This window comes from Echiichthys vipera (genome assembly GCF_963691815.1).
Source record: "Echiichthys vipera genome assembly, chromosome: 1".
Lineage (NCBI taxonomy): Eukaryota > Metazoa > Chordata > Actinopteri > Perciformes > Trachinidae > Echiichthys > Echiichthys vipera.
The window spans coordinates 24,899,481-24,917,711 of record NC_139826.1 but is presented as its reverse complement, the minus strand read 5'-3'; the positions used below and the strand labels follow the sequence as shown (position 1 = coordinate 24,917,711).

Sequence of the window (18,231 nt, the reverse complement as noted above, 5' to 3'; positions counted from 1 at the left end):
AAGATGTTCATCTCTTCAGCTACATAGATATTGCATTGCATCGTAAAGGATTGCCATGCTGATTGCCAGTATTGTTCTACACTGTCCTTGGCAATATATCACGATAATATTGTATTGTGAGTTACCTCCTGATTTCCACCCAATGACTCCTTGATGTTATCACCTCTGTTAATGAGCAACGAAGAATGATTTTCTCCAGGGACACAGAAAGGGCCGTAGCTCATACGTAGGGAGTGAACGTGGCATCATAAGTCAAACGGTGACAGTCGAGCAACAGATCACAGAGGGCAGAGTCGCACACACAGGAAGTGCATTCCTTCTCCTAACAGTCACTGCCCCCACTGATGTTTGTTTAAACTGGGCTTTGATACATAGAGAGATTACTTCTCCACTCAAATCTCCTCCCAATCCACCCTCGCCTCCAATACTCTGAAAGTACCCCTCTCTTTTTAGGAGGACAGACTGGGACACTGAGTCCTCTGAGACCCATCGCATCTTATCAGCCCCACCCTCTTCTCCTCTGGCAGTGACTCATTGCTGTGACCCACTTTACTTCTGGTAACCAAACTGGCTGACTGACCTGTTTCCTGATTCTGTTTTTGATACTGATAATATACATTATAATCAAACAGTTCAACACATGGTGCATCTGTCATCATCAGTCAGGATTAAATTGACACAAGCTGGCAGTCTGTGACAAGTTTTTGGAAGAGATATTTCTCCGTTTTTGAAAACTACAACAGTGTACCAGGACAGATCCCTAGGCCCGGACACTACAGTATTTTTGTCAGAAACGCCTTGGCAAACCTATATTGCGACAAAAATGTAGGATTTTTTTTCCCCATGGCATTATCGTCTGTTAACATAAAACATTATATTTATTTCCCAAGAGGTAAAAGATGACTCAGTGTGATAAAAATCAAATAGGTGACAGGACAAGGAAGTAAATTACACGGCTTCCCTTTATTTACACAATATTTGGGGTCAATGGTGTCACTGCAGACAAACTCTGAGCCTCACCTGAGTTTATCAGCCACAAAGATGACTCGACGCTCCAGCAGCAGCGAAGCAAAGACTCGTATCACCTGCCGTACACTGAGGCAACTGAACAGACTGTCAAAGTCCACATGCTCCAGCCTGGAGTCAGTGGGCCGTCTCAGCTCGATGACCTGAAGGACCACAAGAAATGTGAAATTTAAGTTATCACAGTTTGTAGATCTAACTAACTAAGACGATCTCACACCACTAACAAATGGGCTTAATTAAAGTAGTGAAAGTAGCTACTCTGACCTCGTTTCCTGCACCTGGCAGAAAGGTCTTTACTTTGATAATCTTCCCTGGTGCAGGGAAGGGCGACTCCATCAGACTCCTCATGAAGGGGTAGACCAGTGCTGCTGAGACGCCTCGCCGCCGCTCCACCTCATCCAGGATCTGAACACGGGAGCACACTTTCCTCAGCATATTTTAAACCACAAAGTTCCCTGAAATCTGTTCATATTAAAGGAGCCAAGGCTTTTTTTATCCATGTTGAATGAAGAGCCAGGCAAGACAAAAAAGTGCACAGTCATCAAGGTTATTGACCATGGTGAAAATGAATGAAAGCATATTGCTATGTATTTGAGTACTAGCAATTGTCTGGAACTCGTTATTCATTTTCTGTTTCGAAAAATAGCAAATGAATTTCTTTCCAAGCCTGTGTGATTGGAAATTTCCACTCAGTGTGCCTGTCTGCCTGTTTTGGTCCAAGCTGCCTGCTGTCTGGAAATTTGATTGTTTTCAAGGTCACATGATATCACCTCTCTCGTCCTCTCCATCTCTCTGTTCGTCTGTCTATTTCTCACTTTAAACTCCCTCTGAAATCAAACACTGGCATCTTTTTCAGTTCACCATAAAAGCACATTTAGGCCTTTAGTTTTTGTCTCAGGCTGCGATTCTCAAAAAAAGAGACTTTTCATCTGTCGAATGCCCGAAAATATGAACATGATGCAAAACTAGAAAAACTCTAGTTCTTTAAATGTTGCTGTTAAACACTTTGGTTCACAAATAAGATGCTTGAATTAGTCCACATGGCACAGCTATTCTGCTTTAACTCAACTACGAAATGTTTTGCTAAGCCTTCGTATAGCCTTTAATCAGAGCTTGTTATTAAACGTCGAAAACAGAGCATGTTTGCACTGTCTTTGAAATATAAAATGGAATTTTATTTTCATGTCATATAGCAGCCACTTTGTTTCAACAGTCTGGACTTACTCACTTTGAATTAATAAGTAATCAGATAAGGCTGGAAAAGTCAAACAGAGTGACAGCTCTGCTCTGTGTTAGCACCACTGAGACAAAAGTGAAGGAAACAATTACTTTGGGAAATCAGGAGGTAAAAAAAAAAAATCTGGAATAAGGTTTACCAATGAACAGGCTTTCAGCAGAAGGTCTGTTGAAAGTCATTTATTTCGACTGTAAGACAAGTTATCCACAGCTGCAGCACCACACAAAGCCAGCATACTGTAGCTGACTGTCTACAGTATGTGTGTGTGTGTGTGTGTGTGTGTGTGTGTGTGTGTGTGTGTGTGTGTGTGTGTGCGCAAATGCACTAGAAAGGCTAAACCCACCGTGGAGAACAAGTCAAAACAGCCCAGTCTGCTGATGACACAGTACACCTCTGGAAGACGAGGTCCTTTCCCAGTTGGCTGTAAGAGAACGCAACAGAAACTCATTAGACTTAATGTAGAGACGCATTAACAGATGTTCTGAAAACTACAAACACTGACCAGATATTGATATCAGGCAGATACTGACTGAAATAGCTGGATTGGCTACTGGTGACAACGGATCTACTCAATTCAGTAGATCCATGATCCATCCATATATAATGTGTATATACATTAAACAATATATAATGAAATTCTAGTTCTATTTTAAGTTGTGTCCAATGCGTTGCAATGCTGCATTTAAAAGATTTACACTTGAGTTGCAATTCAGCAACACATTCAATTGTGTGTATTTATTTGTCACATTTTATAAAGTAAGGAGAGCAAAGTTTAAGTTCATCTTAATGTTGCCTTACACATAAAAGAATGATCCCAGTAGTTTCCACTCAGTGAGGCACACAACTTATTAATTAAACACTGGTATCAGATCGTTACTGTCGTGGAAAGAAGCAAATACTTGTTCGTAGTAACTCTGTTTATTTCTGAACACAACAAACACTCAGTCACGTTCACATATCTAATATGAGAAAAGTTATCTCACAACAGTTACTCTCTACTTTTTCTATCAGGAATGAAAGAGTCAAGTAGGTGCTACTGAAAACTGACTCCAAACACATTTAAAGCGTTAGCTCAGCTATATGGCATTGCACTGCCATAGAGTTGTGGGACTTGAGACTGATTAAGGCGTCTTTTAAGGTTACTTTTCAGGTTTTAGAAAGCTCCTTCAGAGCCACAGAAGACATTATACATCTCTTTTCACAGGATGAATAAATCTCTGTGGCGAGTAAACCGGACTTAAGTTGATCTGTAAGAGCAGAAGACGTCAGAAAGGGTTGTTTTTTAATCAAATGTGTGGAGTTTCATCTAGATGAGATACGTTGTTTAAATACTGTAGCTGAAGTCTTCAAATCTAGGCTGGGATCTGAGGTGAAAGTCTTTTATGTGGATACCAACTTCCTAAACACAGGTGGTTTATCTGGTCGTGCTGATTGTATCTACCTTCCTCTGTACACTCATCGACCATTATGTGCTTTGAGACCCCAGACACTCAAGCACACAGACACAAATGAACACAAGTACTCAAGAACCGCCAATCCACTTGTCCATATTAGGTATACAATTTTCTCCTCTTGTTTCTCCTCCGCTTTTCCAAATGGATGATTAAATCAACTATGTGGAGCTTGATTCAAGTCCTCAGGAATGCTCGCTCACTGCCAACGGCTGGTCAGAAAGCAGGGAGGAAACAAAGTTACTGGAGGAGTGCAGCTCACCTCTTCTTCTACCTTCATTAAAATCTGCTTTTATCAAGAAGAATCTCAGATCAAGAGAGCAGATCATTGATGAAAACCTTTCTGTCTGATCAAAGAATTCATAAAAAGGTCCGTCCGTCATCCAGCACATACACATACACGCACACGTACACATACACATACACGTACACATACACAGTGGTAACGCCACTCCTAGTAAACCTCTAAGAACATGTAAACTGTCATACTTTAAACATACTCAGAAATACAAAACAGCTAACAAAAACCACCACCACATTCATAGAATCCCACACAGTCATGCTCTCTACCCACAAGCTAAATGTGAAGCTCAACAAAGAAAAACATCAAAGCGCTCTCCGGCCTCATTATGAGGAGGAACTGCTCAACAATGACAAAGTTAGCATTTTTATGGTTTCTCTTTGTTTCGCCTCTCCTGAGAAACAAATTCAAAGAGTCAATCCTAACTGGGGTTTTACAATTAATTATTATATTCTTATTCCATTTATGACTGAAAGTTTGCGGTGTTTTGTCATACTGTCTGCCTGAATATATCTGTATTTTACATTTTAGTGCCTTTCTCTTCATTAGACCCCTTCCTGAAAATGCCCAGTCTGCTCTGATTTGTCGGCGTTTCCGGGATTTTCTTCATCTGCGCTCTCAGCGTCTCTGCACCATTATTGCTGCCGGGAATTTGTGTAACAGTGCTGTTGTGACACTTTAAACCTATATATAGTATAGCTGTGACATCGAAATCGTACAACAGTCCTGGCAGCTCGTTTAAAGACGCAGTTTTGTAATGAGGGCTGTGTGAACTTTCACAATATAATATAGCACCTTGACCTGCTTTAATACATAAGAATCTCACTTAACCTTTGAGGTTAAAGCCCTTTCAGTTGCATTTCATGTAACTGTAGCATTTTATTTTTTATCTTTTGTGACTTTATATTTTCTGTTTCTTCCTGCCACAGTGGATGGCCGTGTTAAACATCAATGGCCCCAGAGGAAAACCGTATTGCATGTTCCCATAAAAAAAAGCTCTGTCCCAACAAACAGGGCTGAGCAGGGTGTGAACGGGGGGCAGAGGATGAGGGGTTGAACGGTAGCTTACCAGCAGGCGTCTGCAGTACCCAAACCTCCTGCTGCCGTCCTCTCCAGTCAACATGAAGGAGAAGGTCTCACTGGAGCAAAAAACAAATATATACACAAAATGAGAACACACATTAGTTTTAATAAGTCTCTAGTTAGAATTAATTTGACATCGAGGAGATTATGAGTTATACCTGCTGTACTCAGACACAGCAGTCCAGTCTTTTGCATCTGGGAAACAGAAGTGAGGAATGGCTTTGAGTCTCTGTTCAGCCTCTCTCATCTGCTTGGTGGGCCTCTCTAGCTGTGAGAGAAGAGGCGTTTCAGTCAGAGCGTCCTCCTTTAGATAACTGTATCCTCCTTTTTTTTAAGTTCCCCTCGGATGTCAGTGTATCCAATAATGACCAGACTATCATTTCTCCCAAACGAGGTTAAACCTTCGCCACCTTAGGTCCTCATTAACTCAACAACAGAGTGAGTGTTTCCCTTGGCTGGCAGAGATGTACTTCTCCCAAGGGATACTTCTGTTAAACCAAGTCTAAAATAACTTTTAAATATATCTTAGAATAACTAAAAACACTTCCCTGCCACAGATCTTGGTTAGACTTTGCTATAAATTGTCAACAACCTGGACAATCAAGTTTAAAACTCATTTAAATATTGATATTTAAATCTTGGCATGGGTCACTGTCCTACAAACAGTAATGCATCACCGTCCCTTTATACGTGGCATTAAAATTGACATCTTCCAGACTGTCTAAATATAACTGGAATTAATTTGCTTGTGAAAATCACCAGTTCATCTCTCAATTATTGTCTCCAATTGTCCAGACAATATTAATTGTCATAAACTATGTCAAAAAAGTTTTGAATGCTTCTGCCTCTGCATTAGATGATGCTTTCAGGCTGACCCTTTCCCAGACCGTGCAATAGTTCTTTAAGCCAATCAACTGTTAAGCATGTTTTTTTTCCTACCCTCTGCAGTAACGTGAACAGATTTACACACTACAATGACTGTTTTTTAAAATCATCCCCTGCTGTCAACAGCATTAAACAATGGTACTAACGTGTCCTGTTCATTGTAAGCCTGTAACAGTGACACACTGACGTATCTTTGTAGTATCTGTGATTTGCATATCCCTAAGCTAAAACACTTGAGGTCTTTAGATGAAGTTTAAGGGATACGCGTCGTGCTTTTACCTTTGGGAACTGGTAGGTGACCTCTGGGGAGTAGGAGTTTTTGCTGGGTTTCTTTTTAAGAGAAACAACCACAAAATACTCAAAGAGCTCTCTCTCCTGCCACTCAATGAGCTGCAGCTCCAGTGTGCGGTAGCTGGGGGCCCGACGAAGGATGGACTGGAGTTTCAGCAACCTCTGGGTGTGAGCTGAGGAGGGAAGCGGACATTAAAAGAGTGAGAAAACATCACTTGGCTTCATTAGTATTCCTGTCATTGAATCTACCGGTAGATGTGATAAATGGTGTATGGACTACTGATAATATGCATGTTGGAAATGTTTCAGTTCCAATTATGTAGTGTCACACAGGGTCACTTGTTGAATACAAAATTGGAAAGTTGTTGCACAACGACTGAGAAAAAGAGCTCCAAGAAAAAGGTCAGCAGTAACTGAAGTGTAGCACCATTACAAATGAATGACACTCACCTTTGAACCTGTCATCAGAGTCACTCTCACTCTCACTGTTGTCATCTGGAGGCAGACATGAGACAGACAAGAAGGTATTCTACAGGTCAGAGGGCAATTTCACAAACATGTGTTTATGCCACGAGAGGGACACAGCAAGAACTCTTTGTGGGTGGCTGAGACACAAATATTTACTCCCTTATCTGGCCAGTGGATAAAGGGAATAAAGAGAGCCCTTACCTCTCAGAGATGCAGTCTCAACATTGGACATTGACAGCTTCTTCAGCCTCTTCTTCCCACGTTTAGTGCAGTAAATGGAGTTGATCCTCTGGACCAGCTGTAAACAGAGGAAATTCTCTGTTAGGGGATGTAAGGTTTTGTTTCTTTTGATCTCAAGTATAAAAGAAGTAGGGGGTGTTCCTTCCCAAACATAATACTGTACTGAGCTTTAAGGGTTACTGAAAAGCTTCAAGGCACGTTCTCGAGAAAAAGCACCACAACAGAAACCCAAGCAGTGATAACGCGCACACAGGCACTGTTTTAAAAACGTCTTTCCCAAACTTAGGAATTACATGTGATCCAAAGCTGACTTGGTCCCTACAGAAACCTGAGCTGGTCTGGGGAAGAGGAAAGGAAAGAGAACACAGTCGGAGCTCTGCAAGGACTTAGTGCAGGTGTTTGTGTAGGCTCTAGTATTGTGTACCTTGGGGATCCTCCAGTGCCTGTGTGAGGCCAGGGTATCACTGGTGCTACTGAGGCTATCATCCAGCAGGCCACAAGGTGACGTTGATACACTCCGCTGGGGGAGAAGCAGCATTTCATCGTGGCTGTAGCGTTTGGACAACTGTGACATCCGGTGGCTCTTCCTGTCACTCGGACCAGGGAGACGAAGGGACTGGCTACTGGGTTTGGAAGGCAACTAGTCAGAGAGAAAACATACGGAAGAATTGGTATGTTTCATTCATTTGCAAGGTTTTTATGAACACTGCATTAAAAATATATGTTCCTTTTTTGTTATAATCCTTAAAATTTTCATAAAATCAAAAGGTTTCACATCCAGTTGTTTTAAGTGTTAGTGGCGGGGCCCACCATTCCCGTGCTAGATTTAAATTGCCTACAGAAAATGATGTGAGCATATAACCCAACGTTACTGTTTCTACTTGTAACTTATTGATATCAGCCTCACCGTTTACATCACGTTCTGTTAAAAGCATTAAATGCATGGGGCGCACAGGATGGCTTTTATTATGAAGCAGTCACAGAAAACACAGTGCATTGGTCGCAGAGGTTAGCGCAGATGGCAACAACTCATCAAAAATGTGCCTACAAAAAATTACAAGGTCATTTTAAGCGGAAGCAAAGTTTTAAATATTGACAGATTAATGGAACGAGAAGGAGGAGCCCCAGTGAGCTGTTGGATGAAGAGCTGCGGGGTGACGGGTCACGAGTAAAGTAACAAACTAATTATTGACAGACTTCTTTAATAAAACAACATGAGTTGGTTTGGCTGCACTATAAACAGATACAGAAGTTGTTCTTCTGTTGTATTTCTGACAAAGTAGCTGCTGGAATAGTTGTTGTTATTACCACCAGTAACCATGGAATTCTACTTTCTTTTTTATTGTGCAGTGCTTCTGCGTTTAAGTGAGGAAGCAAAATGTGCAGATGGGCCTTTCTGCAGAGAATCAACAGGTCTAAACATATCAAACTGTTTCCTGTAGTGCCACAAATGAGGTGTGAGATTCTTTAAAAGATCTTGTCCATGCACTGACACCAACTGAAGGGATTCACATTACCACGGGAAAACATGTGTTATGTTTACTACAGGAAAACACATCAGTGCTGTTGATCCAAACAGTTTTTATGACTTACCTGAGGTGGAGAGTTCAGCTTCCTGTCCATGGTGGTCCACGATCTGCTCTCCAACAGACAAGACTTCCGACCCAAACTCCTCCGCTTCAGGTCAACATCCTCGTATGGGTTCTCCTTCTCTGTGGGGATGAAGTAAGTATTCAGTGTAGCTGAAATATAATGTCAGCAGCAACTGTCCACAGACAGAGGTCAAAAAGGGTAAACAGGGGGGCGGTAAAATGTGTCAGGGGCACAAGAGGGCCTCCCTATGGTCAGGCTGAAAAGAGATGAGGCATTAAAGGTAAGTCAGAGGTCACTCCCAGCTGGCTCAAGTGAACTCCCTTTTTTCAAAACAGTAAATGTTGGCAGTGGGCCCCACAGGCCCCAGTGGGCCCAGCTGAAACTTCTGGACACAAAACTGCTGGTGAGTCACTGTCCAGGCATGCCAACTGTATGCTGTGAGAGATGGAAAGGAGGATCATCTTCTCAGACTTACACTTAGAAGAGTTACATTTCAATGTTAAAATATATAGGATAGCCTTTGCAGTAGATGTTTTTGCTTTCTTGTGAAATACAGTAGTATATATTTGTAAAATATCTTGAATAGAGGCATTTTTAACCTGCTTAAACATATTGTGAAATTACAAATATGGCAAAAGCAATATGGTTTAAAAACGTGTTAATACTCTGACTAGGGTCTCAACCGGTAATTGATTTTAAATACTTAGACATTAAAAAAAGTATCACTGTACTTCAGGAAGTTTAAATAACCACAAACTTTGCTACTGCTCTAGATGAACTTCAGTGAACATATGATAGCAGAAAAAGGAAAGAATAGGGACATGCACAGCTCTGACTGATGTCACCTGGCAGAGGGCCAACTTAAATAAAGAGAAAACTTGTGTAACACCACAGTCTATGTCTATTCAGACATGTGCTCTGAGAATAGCTTTTTGGCAGGGTCTGAAAAAAGGTTGTGAGAAAGTGAAGAAACCACAGTGAAGAATAAAAACAGAGCCAGATGGCGTCGAAATGCATGAGGAGAACTTTTAAAAGAAAGAAAAGCAGTGTTATCTGTCAATAGAAAGGGAAAGAACAAAAATCTATTTGGTAGCTGTGCTGTGTTCCTTCTTCCTGAGGATATTTGTGGAAAACCCGATGAACTCAGTACCTCAAACAATGAGTATGTGTTTTAAAAACATCTAAGATTAACCTACGGGCAGAGCTTTGCTCAGTTATCTATTTGTTGGTTAAATATTAAACCTGTCTGAGGTAAATACACACAGCCATGCAGAAACTGCCAAAGCGTCATGTTGTGTCACACAGTAAATTAGTGTACTAGAGTGATTTTTTGTGCATCATTAAAGCTGAGGAGCCGAATAAGAGGGCTTAGTGTAACCCCATGTTGTGCTGCAAGGCCATTAAACTGCAGCAATACTGTAATGAGAGCCTGTTGGGAAAATGATACGTCTGTATAGCTGCTTATGTACTGGAGGGTACTAATCTACTCCTCTGATTACAAACATCCAGATCCCTCTGTAACACACCCCCAGACACACAGTGTTATGCAGGGAGTAGTGGACACACCTTGGCTGCACACTGATTGTACATTTCTGTGTACACAATGGCCTCTCTGGGCAGGGCGTGGCACAGAACAAACTTTACCAACAACTTCAGAGTCAGCTTACCACATAAAGCGGACAAGCTAACAGTAGTGGCAACGCTCAGTCGTAAAATGTGCATGAGATGAAAAAATAGGTTACAGTTTTGTAAAAACATTTGGCGGTACCACAAACCATACAGTGTCCATCATGAAGAGAGTCTGCTTGTGACCACAGTGGAGAAAGTACGTAGGAGAATGCACATGGCATATTTTACACCAAAGATTAACAGTCATCAGTCCAACTGTGCATGTACGGTAACTGTCCAAGTGTAACTATAAGCAAATCTGAATCACTCACTACATGTACCAGAAAGTCTCCTTGATTGATTCACAAGAGCAGACAACACTTGGGAAAACTACGTCAGCAGAGGTAACACAAAGAGTGGATGCAGACAGCTGAATCATAGTGTTAGCACAGTGTGTGACTCATCTGCATGTAAACGAATAACACATTGGCACTCCATTAATCAACTGCACCAGTCGACAGCACTTAAAACAGTCTCCTAATATCATAATCGATCATTCAATTGTAGTAACACTGTAGTGTGAGTTACAAATTACTTGCACTCTTAAGGTAAACATCTGGCATCAAGCACAGGTGCCAAAAACTCAGGGGAAGAACATAGACCTGAGAGGAGAAGCCAACATGTCCTGGGGAAATTGTGTGGGGACTTCTGGTTTCTCTGTATGAAAGGCTTGTCAAAATAGGGGCGCAGAGGGACGGAAACATGGGTTATTTACTGCTGTGGCTGCTTCTCACATGGATCATCCATCCTGTAAATCACTGCGTAGTGGGGCTGATTGAAACCACTGCTCTCCTCCATTGAAAGCTTAGTTTGAAATAGCTGGAGCAATTTTAACCTTACTTAGTGACACTTATAATAATATCCAGTTTTGGAAAGTACTTTGTTACTGTACTTAAGTACATTTTTCATGTATCTGCACTTAACTTAAATAGATTTAGTTGTGTGTACTTTTGACTTTTACTCCACTACATCTTAGAGCAGATATCTATACTTTCTACTCTTTACACATTGCGGTCAAGTGGATATGGGAGAGGCTACCAGCGAGACTGAGGCTGAGCCACCCATGGCCCTATTAAAAAAATTGAGATAACTGGGTCTTAAAATGATTCATGGAGATTCCGTTGCCTTCTTTGTGTCCCTCAAAAACACAAGATACTGGTACATAAGTACATTTGTCTGTTTATTTGTATTTTTACTTAAGTACAGTGTTTGAGTACCTCCTCCACCACTGATAATGTCTTTGTCAGGAACAAACAGAGATTGGCAAAAAAGTTGCGTCCCTAAGATGCAAATTCACACACACTCACATACTGCGTGAACAATGAGGGCTTTGTTGGGTTCTCATGAAAAACCGTCATGCCCTGACGCTCTCTCTGAGACTACAGCACATCCTCAGCTTAAAAGAAAATACTGGTGAGCATTACACTGATCATTGATGATTCAAGAACAATGCGGTCATGGAGTAATGTATTACTTAAGCCCTTATTTGGTCACTGAGAATTTCTCATGAAAAATATTTCAGAGTGTGCAAACTTTTTTTACTGCAATCTGAAATCCAAGTTTCATCATGAGACTATACTCACACTGACACACATTTCCACCACATTAAGTATGCACTGGGGGAACTGGCAATTGGACTTGGCATAAGGTCTGGGGTCATTTGCTAGTGGAAAGGAATTTGGCTCTTCAACATGTCCAGCATTTCATACACACATTAGCTAAGAAAGCATTCAAGTCCATCCTGTGAACAACAAGTCGCTTGCAAGGATGCAGTGGGGGATGATGATGTTATTAAATCAAAATTCAGCAACAAAATAAATATCTTTAGCAGAAGTTTGGTCCTACAGCTGCACAACTGTGACTATTACTGAGAACTATGTCTTAAGAGTTTTTCAGTGCTCATCCTCTATGAATATGTGTTAGGCAATAAAATACAACCTATACAACCACATGTTATCTATTATTATACAACAGGACAAGAGGCACTCCATGATTGCTGATATACAGTACATCATCACTGGGACTTTTACCTGAATGAAACACTCTGCCTTCAAGTGATCTAATAACCGTTAATTACATTAGTAAAGGTAAATTAGCTTATCTTTCTTAGATCATAACAAACTTTGCATGGCAAAGATGAACACAAAAAACGTTGGAGTTGAAATATGAATGGTCATCAGACGAAGGGAAGGAAAGAAGTCTGGATATTTCGGTGCAAACCTCCAGGTGTGCTCATATGACTGCAGTAAAGCACTGCATTAGCCAACATCAGCCGACCTAGACAAATTGAAAAATAAAGCTAAAGCTAATGCGAACAAAGAAAACAACATGGGCTTTGAACTGCTTTCCGACTCAGCTGAGTCTCAAAAATATAAGCCAAATATTGACATTCGGATCGTTAAGAGTGAGCTGAATAAAGTCTGGAGAGCAGGAAACTATTGAGCAACATAATATTACAGTCTCATCAACTGTTAACAGAATCACACATGCCACCAACGCGACTGACAACAACTTATTTCACAGGGTGAACAATAAATGGCAACATAGACAGAAATGTATATATTGATGGCCTGCGGTTATTTGCAAACCTAGCTCACACAAAGTAGCAAGCTAGTGCACAGGAAAATGTTTATGTTTTGCTAGGCAACAGTCCAGTTGCGGAACTGTAATGACAGCTGTGATTGGATCATAGATAATAGATACAAGATAATCAGTCAGTACTTTTTCATTTATAGTAAACATGTCATTACATGTCCAAAAAGATCTTTCTGCAGTCCCTCACAGTGCTGCAGTTTCACCTGATATTATCTTTAATGCTTCCTCTGGACCTTTGCAAAGTAACCTGAAGACACCCTTGAAAACATCATGGTGCATCTTGAGGGGTTTATTCTTTAATTACATTTTGAAATAAACAAACTATCAGATTACAAATGTACTATCACTGTCTCGCTTATAACCAGTGTCTAAAATCACATGATTTCCCTGGTACGAGTTGTACTGAAAGGGCTACAACTAAGAATTGTTTTCATTATCCATTAATTATTATATTATATATTATTTTCTTGATTAATCAAATAATTGTTAGGTCTATAGAATATCACAAAACAGTGAAAAAATGTACATCCACAATATCCCAAAGTTCAAGTTGACATATTCAAATGTCTTATTTTGACATTTTGGACAAAAACACAAAGATATTCAGTTTACTTTCATATAACACAAAAACAACCAGCTAATATTTACAATCAAGAAGCAGAAATCAGAAAGATTTAGTTATTGCCTTTAAGATAATGACTTACACTATTAGTCATCAAAACAAGTTGTTCATTTTCTCTCTATAGATTAATTGTCTCATCATCTCAGCTCTTAATTGTATCCAAGCGTGACCCCGGTTAGACGGAGACCAGCAAAAGATCAAAGCGACATGTAGGTCCTTTTTTCCTGTTTTCAAAACTAGTGAACCAGTGTGCTTACCTACTATGTCCTCATAGGCATTCTCCTCTAAAGTGCTTTTCGAATTGGGTCGACTCCTTGTGCCTGTGGTTAGTGTGCCATTTTCTGTAGGTGAGGACGGATATGAAGATGGTACACTCGTAGCATCCTCCGACTCACACGACTCTCTGGGAAGAAATAAAGAAATGGAACAAGATGGGAAAAGATGTTAACAGTCACATACACAGAGTTACAAGGAGGAAGTTGGAGACAGATAAACGGAAAATGTCCAGCTGGTGTAAAAAATAGTCCAGACGGCCGGTTTAACATCTTCTACATTTGCCAAATAGGAACAGAGTAAGTCTAAAGTTATGTCGTATCCCCAAAAAACAACTTCAAATGAGTAGCAACTAATTGTAAAACACAAAAAACCCCAGAAAAAATACATGAACAACAAGGAACTTCCTGATATGTAAAAAGTAAACATGCAGATATCTTACTATCTCTGAGTGTTCCCTGCACAGTATAAGACACACACCACATATCAAGGCACTGCAGAGGTACTTTGCTACATTAGTGCAGGGATCTACGGTATGGTCATGTCATGCCATCGACAGCTTTTGGCTTTTAAGCTCGGTCTAAAATTACTAGAGCCACACAAATGCTAAACACAGAGTCCAAGGGATGAACATTTAAGGATTTCATCCTCATTTTACATGTAGTTAATCTGTAGAGGCCCCACCCTCAAACTGAGGACGTCTGAGAGCTGTAAGTTAAGAAGAAAAACAAGGGGAAGCCTACAGTATCCAAGATCCAGCTGATATTTTAGTTTAAAAAAGGGCACAATAATCCAGGGTTAGATTTAACTGGTTTCAAAAGGATACTGCAGACTCTCAACACCCCCTCCTCTCTGAATATGAACCATCAGGAAGAATACTCTGTGTGCAAGAGTGCAAATCAAACAGCTTGAAGCTATTCTTCCAGCCTCCATCAGGCAGCTGAACTCTAAATCTTAGTGCAACTGAGCAATGTGAAAAATACGCACGCCTTTTTGAACTTTAAGTTGTGTTCATGTTGTTTTTGTGATGTTTTTCATATGAAACAACAGACTGTAGCACTGTGCCCAAGACAAATTTTACCTCTGGGACAGTAAAGTTTACTCTGCTCTACTCTACAGGGTATATTGAGTTACAGGCTAAAGTGTGAGTAGAATAAGAATATACTGTAGATTTGCCACGAGTGTGTTTAAATTACCAAATATTTTTATGGACCAAAATAAATTTCTTTAAAAAATCTGACATCTCAAATGGTGTGTACAATATATCACCAATGCTATTTTTAGTTCTAACTGCTTTTATGATCTCCAGTAGGCATTTATCTCATGGTAACCCTATGATTACATTATTCAGTTCGATTGAATTAGGAAAGCTGGGGAACTCTGAGCTCTAAAAAGAAACAAAACAACCTGATTCGACACTTCCAATCCTCACTAAAAAAATAGATAAGATCCAGGAACACTGATCAGTAACGTACATGACCAACAAAGCAAACACTTAGCCTGTGATCCAAATTCCTCACAAGATATATGTAAGAAACTTTTTAACTCCAAAAAAGGACTTTCTGAAGCCATCTAAATAAATTCCTAACACGCAATATCGATACACCAATCCACAGTTTCTGATACCTTAGCTCAGAGTATCTGCAGATAAACAAAACATTGACTTTTACATTGACTTTCACAGAAAAACAGTCTTCAGACATAAGCCCACTGATATTCTCACCTGTCCTGGGGTCTCACGGGGGTGCTCTCCTCGGTCTTCACCGTTCTTGTCACGCTGGGTGCAGGGGTCGAGGGCAGAGGCGGGGGAGACTCAGAGGCTCTGTTTGGAGGTAGTCCATTGGCGGGAGACACACACTTCTGGTCCCATTTGGCGTCATACTCAAAAGTGCGTTTGGGCTTAGGTAAGGGGTTGACTGGTGTGCTGACAGAGGTCTGTTGGCCCGGAGGTTCTGGGCTCTCAGACCTGGCTGAGCTCACACTAAACCTTTGTCTGAGTTTAGAGAGCTTATCAGGCACCAAAACAGCATCTGGTTCCGTGGCCACTGAGCAAATGCTGCTGCGCTTACTGGTGCATGTGCTGTCCAAGTCATCACCTATCACAAAAGACTTTTGTCTCATCTTGTCCGGAGCATAGCAATTACTCAGGTAACGTGGAGGGGATGGGCTGGGATTCTCCTTCAGGGCTTGCTCTATTTTTTGTATCCTGTTGAGGACTGCTGACGTTTCCTTCCGAGCAGACAGGGAACGTACAAAAGTTCCTGAGGACTCTGTCTTGCCTATCCTTTTCTGGAAGCGGCCTAGGCCGTCTTTGTCTGAAACTCTTTCCTCTTCCTCTGTGTAGGAGCATTCTGAGAAAGCTGTGCTCATCCTGCGAACCCCCTTAAAGTCAAACGTTTTCTCGCTACAGGGAGAAGAAAGCAGGCTGGGGCAGCCCTCACTGCCGCCTACACGCTCTCCTCCTCTTTTATCTAGACACAAGCTCATCCTAGGCAGAGCCACCCTCCTGCACTCCCATTCTGAGATCTTTTTGCGGATAGTGGTGGGGGGAACACCTGCTACTGAGCGGGTGAGAGAGAGGGTGCGCTTGTGGCTTTGGTTAGAGGAAGGTCCCAGTGAGAGCGTGCTCCAACTCAGGGGCCTACCATTTAGTCCATCTCCCAGGGAGAGACCTTCTTTGTCTCCCTGGCTTTCCTGGTAGGACTTGGTTTGACCCGGAGGCTTATAGATGGAGAGCCTGTTGTCCAGGCAGCTGATGCTCTTTGACTTGGTGAGATTGCTTTGGAAATTAGAGTCACCTGTGAGAGACGCACCACTGCAAAGGGTAGTGGTCTTGCTGCTCCAGCCAGCACGTACCAGGAACCTGCCGTCAGTCCTGGCGTACCTACTCTGTTTCCCAGAGCTCTCACCGTCGCTGAGGAGAGGCTGCTGGCTCTGCCCCTGACTGGCAGCGAGAACAGGACACGGTGATGTAGACTGGCACCTGAAACGAGACAGAGAAAAATGTGAACAAACGTTGTAAACATTTAAAGTTTCTTTGTGAAAAATAAATGATATTAATAAACCAAAAGAGGGCAATCATATGAGCTGCCAACAAATCAGCTCAATGCTGCAGCACTAACAGTACCAAAAACTCAGATGGGAGAGAACGGTAAAGAATCAGCTGAAAATGCATTTCCAAGATGAAAGAAAACTTGAGTCACTTATTCAGAATAACCACAGGAAAGTATTCTGTCTTTGGCAGCATGAGATTAAAATAAAGGCCAAAGGAAACACAGACTACATTAAAATGCCACTGTGGATTTTTCCATAGATTCAAAATCACTTGAGGAGAATCACTGTGGACCTGCCACAGAAAGCCGTGTGCCAAGAAAGATTTATTACAGCGGTCTTACCTGTAAAAGTCTCACTGCTCCTCTCTGGACCTGGAAGCCTTTTCTAAGTGATACTAGGTCCCACGCTCACTGCTGACTGTACCAGCCACACACAGACACTTTCTCACGGTGCTCACGTCCTTTCAGATTTCCAAAGAGAGACACACTTTCCCTGTACATACCTGACACTGTGCTACTCATAGTCTTTCAGGAACCTTGTCATGACTTGGAAGCTGGCTAAGTCTTGCGAAAGTGAAGCACTGAGAGATCTGATGTCATAGCCATGGTCGGAATAACAAGCGTTATGGGAGCATATGGGAGGAGGAAGCTGAGTGCTGCGGACGATGATCCAACAATGCAGGTTGGGACAGATCTCGCTTCCCACCTACCTGCCCTTCCCTGGTTTCATTCCTCCTGCTCCAGGGTGGGGAGACTTTTTTTTTACAACAGCTAGGAACCTGCAAGCTGCAAGCATGATCGATGCATCTTATCTTACTTCCCCCGAAGACAACGGCTGATGTCTGGAAAGTTTTTGCTGCTAGTTTGTAGTATTTGTAGTATTTTTAAGCACACTTAACATGATTTCCTCCAGCTTGGTTAACAGGGAATCACTGAATATGATGTGATAGTTCTTATAAAGCATTTAAATTATTTGGTTGTTTCATCATTGCAAAATACTGCTACAGTGGTGAAACACCATTTTTCAGATAAGAAGACAATTTCTTACAAGTAATATTACATTCCAAACAATGAAATATATTGTTTGTCCCAGGCTCAACAAATGCACAATCCCTTCCTAAAACACAACACACCATATTTGTTAACATCTTATTTTAAGTCTCCTACACACACACACACACACACACACACACAGTTATTACATTATATACTGCTCTTAAATGTGTTGTTTGTGTTTACATAGCAGCAGATTTAATCAACCGCAAACTTTAAATCAGCCACTGAGTAACACAGACTTTGCAATATAATGGCCTCATTTAGCTAAGATTACAACTTATTCTGTAATAAAATGTACATTGCAGTATGAAGGCCTCTTGATTAGACACAAAAGACAAATATGTGCAGAATTGTTATCTATTTTGGGCCTGGGGACTTTTAGGGGGTTC

At 41.2% G+C, this 18,231-nt stretch overlaps 1 protein-coding gene across 3 annotated transcripts in view; it reads right to left on the bottom strand.

The window, feature by feature from the left end:
• The window catches only part of dennd2b (DENN domain containing 2B), a 47,682-nt gene that overhangs the window by 10,214 nt on the left and 19,237 nt on the right, over nt 1-18,231 (bottom strand). For all 3 annotated transcript variants that reach the window (XM_083919364.1, XM_083919362.1, XM_083919363.1), the window contains exons 3-14: nt 15,457-16,716; nt 13,718-13,863; nt 8,576-8,694; nt 7,407-7,622; nt 6,944-7,040; nt 6,725-6,769; nt 6,263-6,447; nt 5,257-5,366; nt 5,085-5,154; nt 2,607-2,684; nt 1,291-1,431; nt 1,021-1,169 (exon numbers count right to left, since the gene is read on the bottom strand). In XM_083919364.1, coding sequence (XP_083775490.1) covers nt 1,021-1,169; nt 1,291-1,431; nt 2,607-2,684; nt 5,085-5,154; nt 5,257-5,366; nt 6,263-6,447; nt 6,725-6,769; nt 6,944-7,040; nt 7,407-7,622; nt 8,576-8,694; nt 13,718-13,863; nt 15,457-16,716 — 2,616 coding nt within the window. The remainder of the gene's footprint in view (nt 1-1,020; nt 1,170-1,290; nt 1,432-2,606; nt 2,685-5,084; nt 5,155-5,256; nt 5,367-6,262; nt 6,448-6,724; nt 6,770-6,943; nt 7,041-7,406; nt 7,623-8,575; nt 8,695-13,717; nt 13,864-15,456; nt 16,717-18,231) is intronic.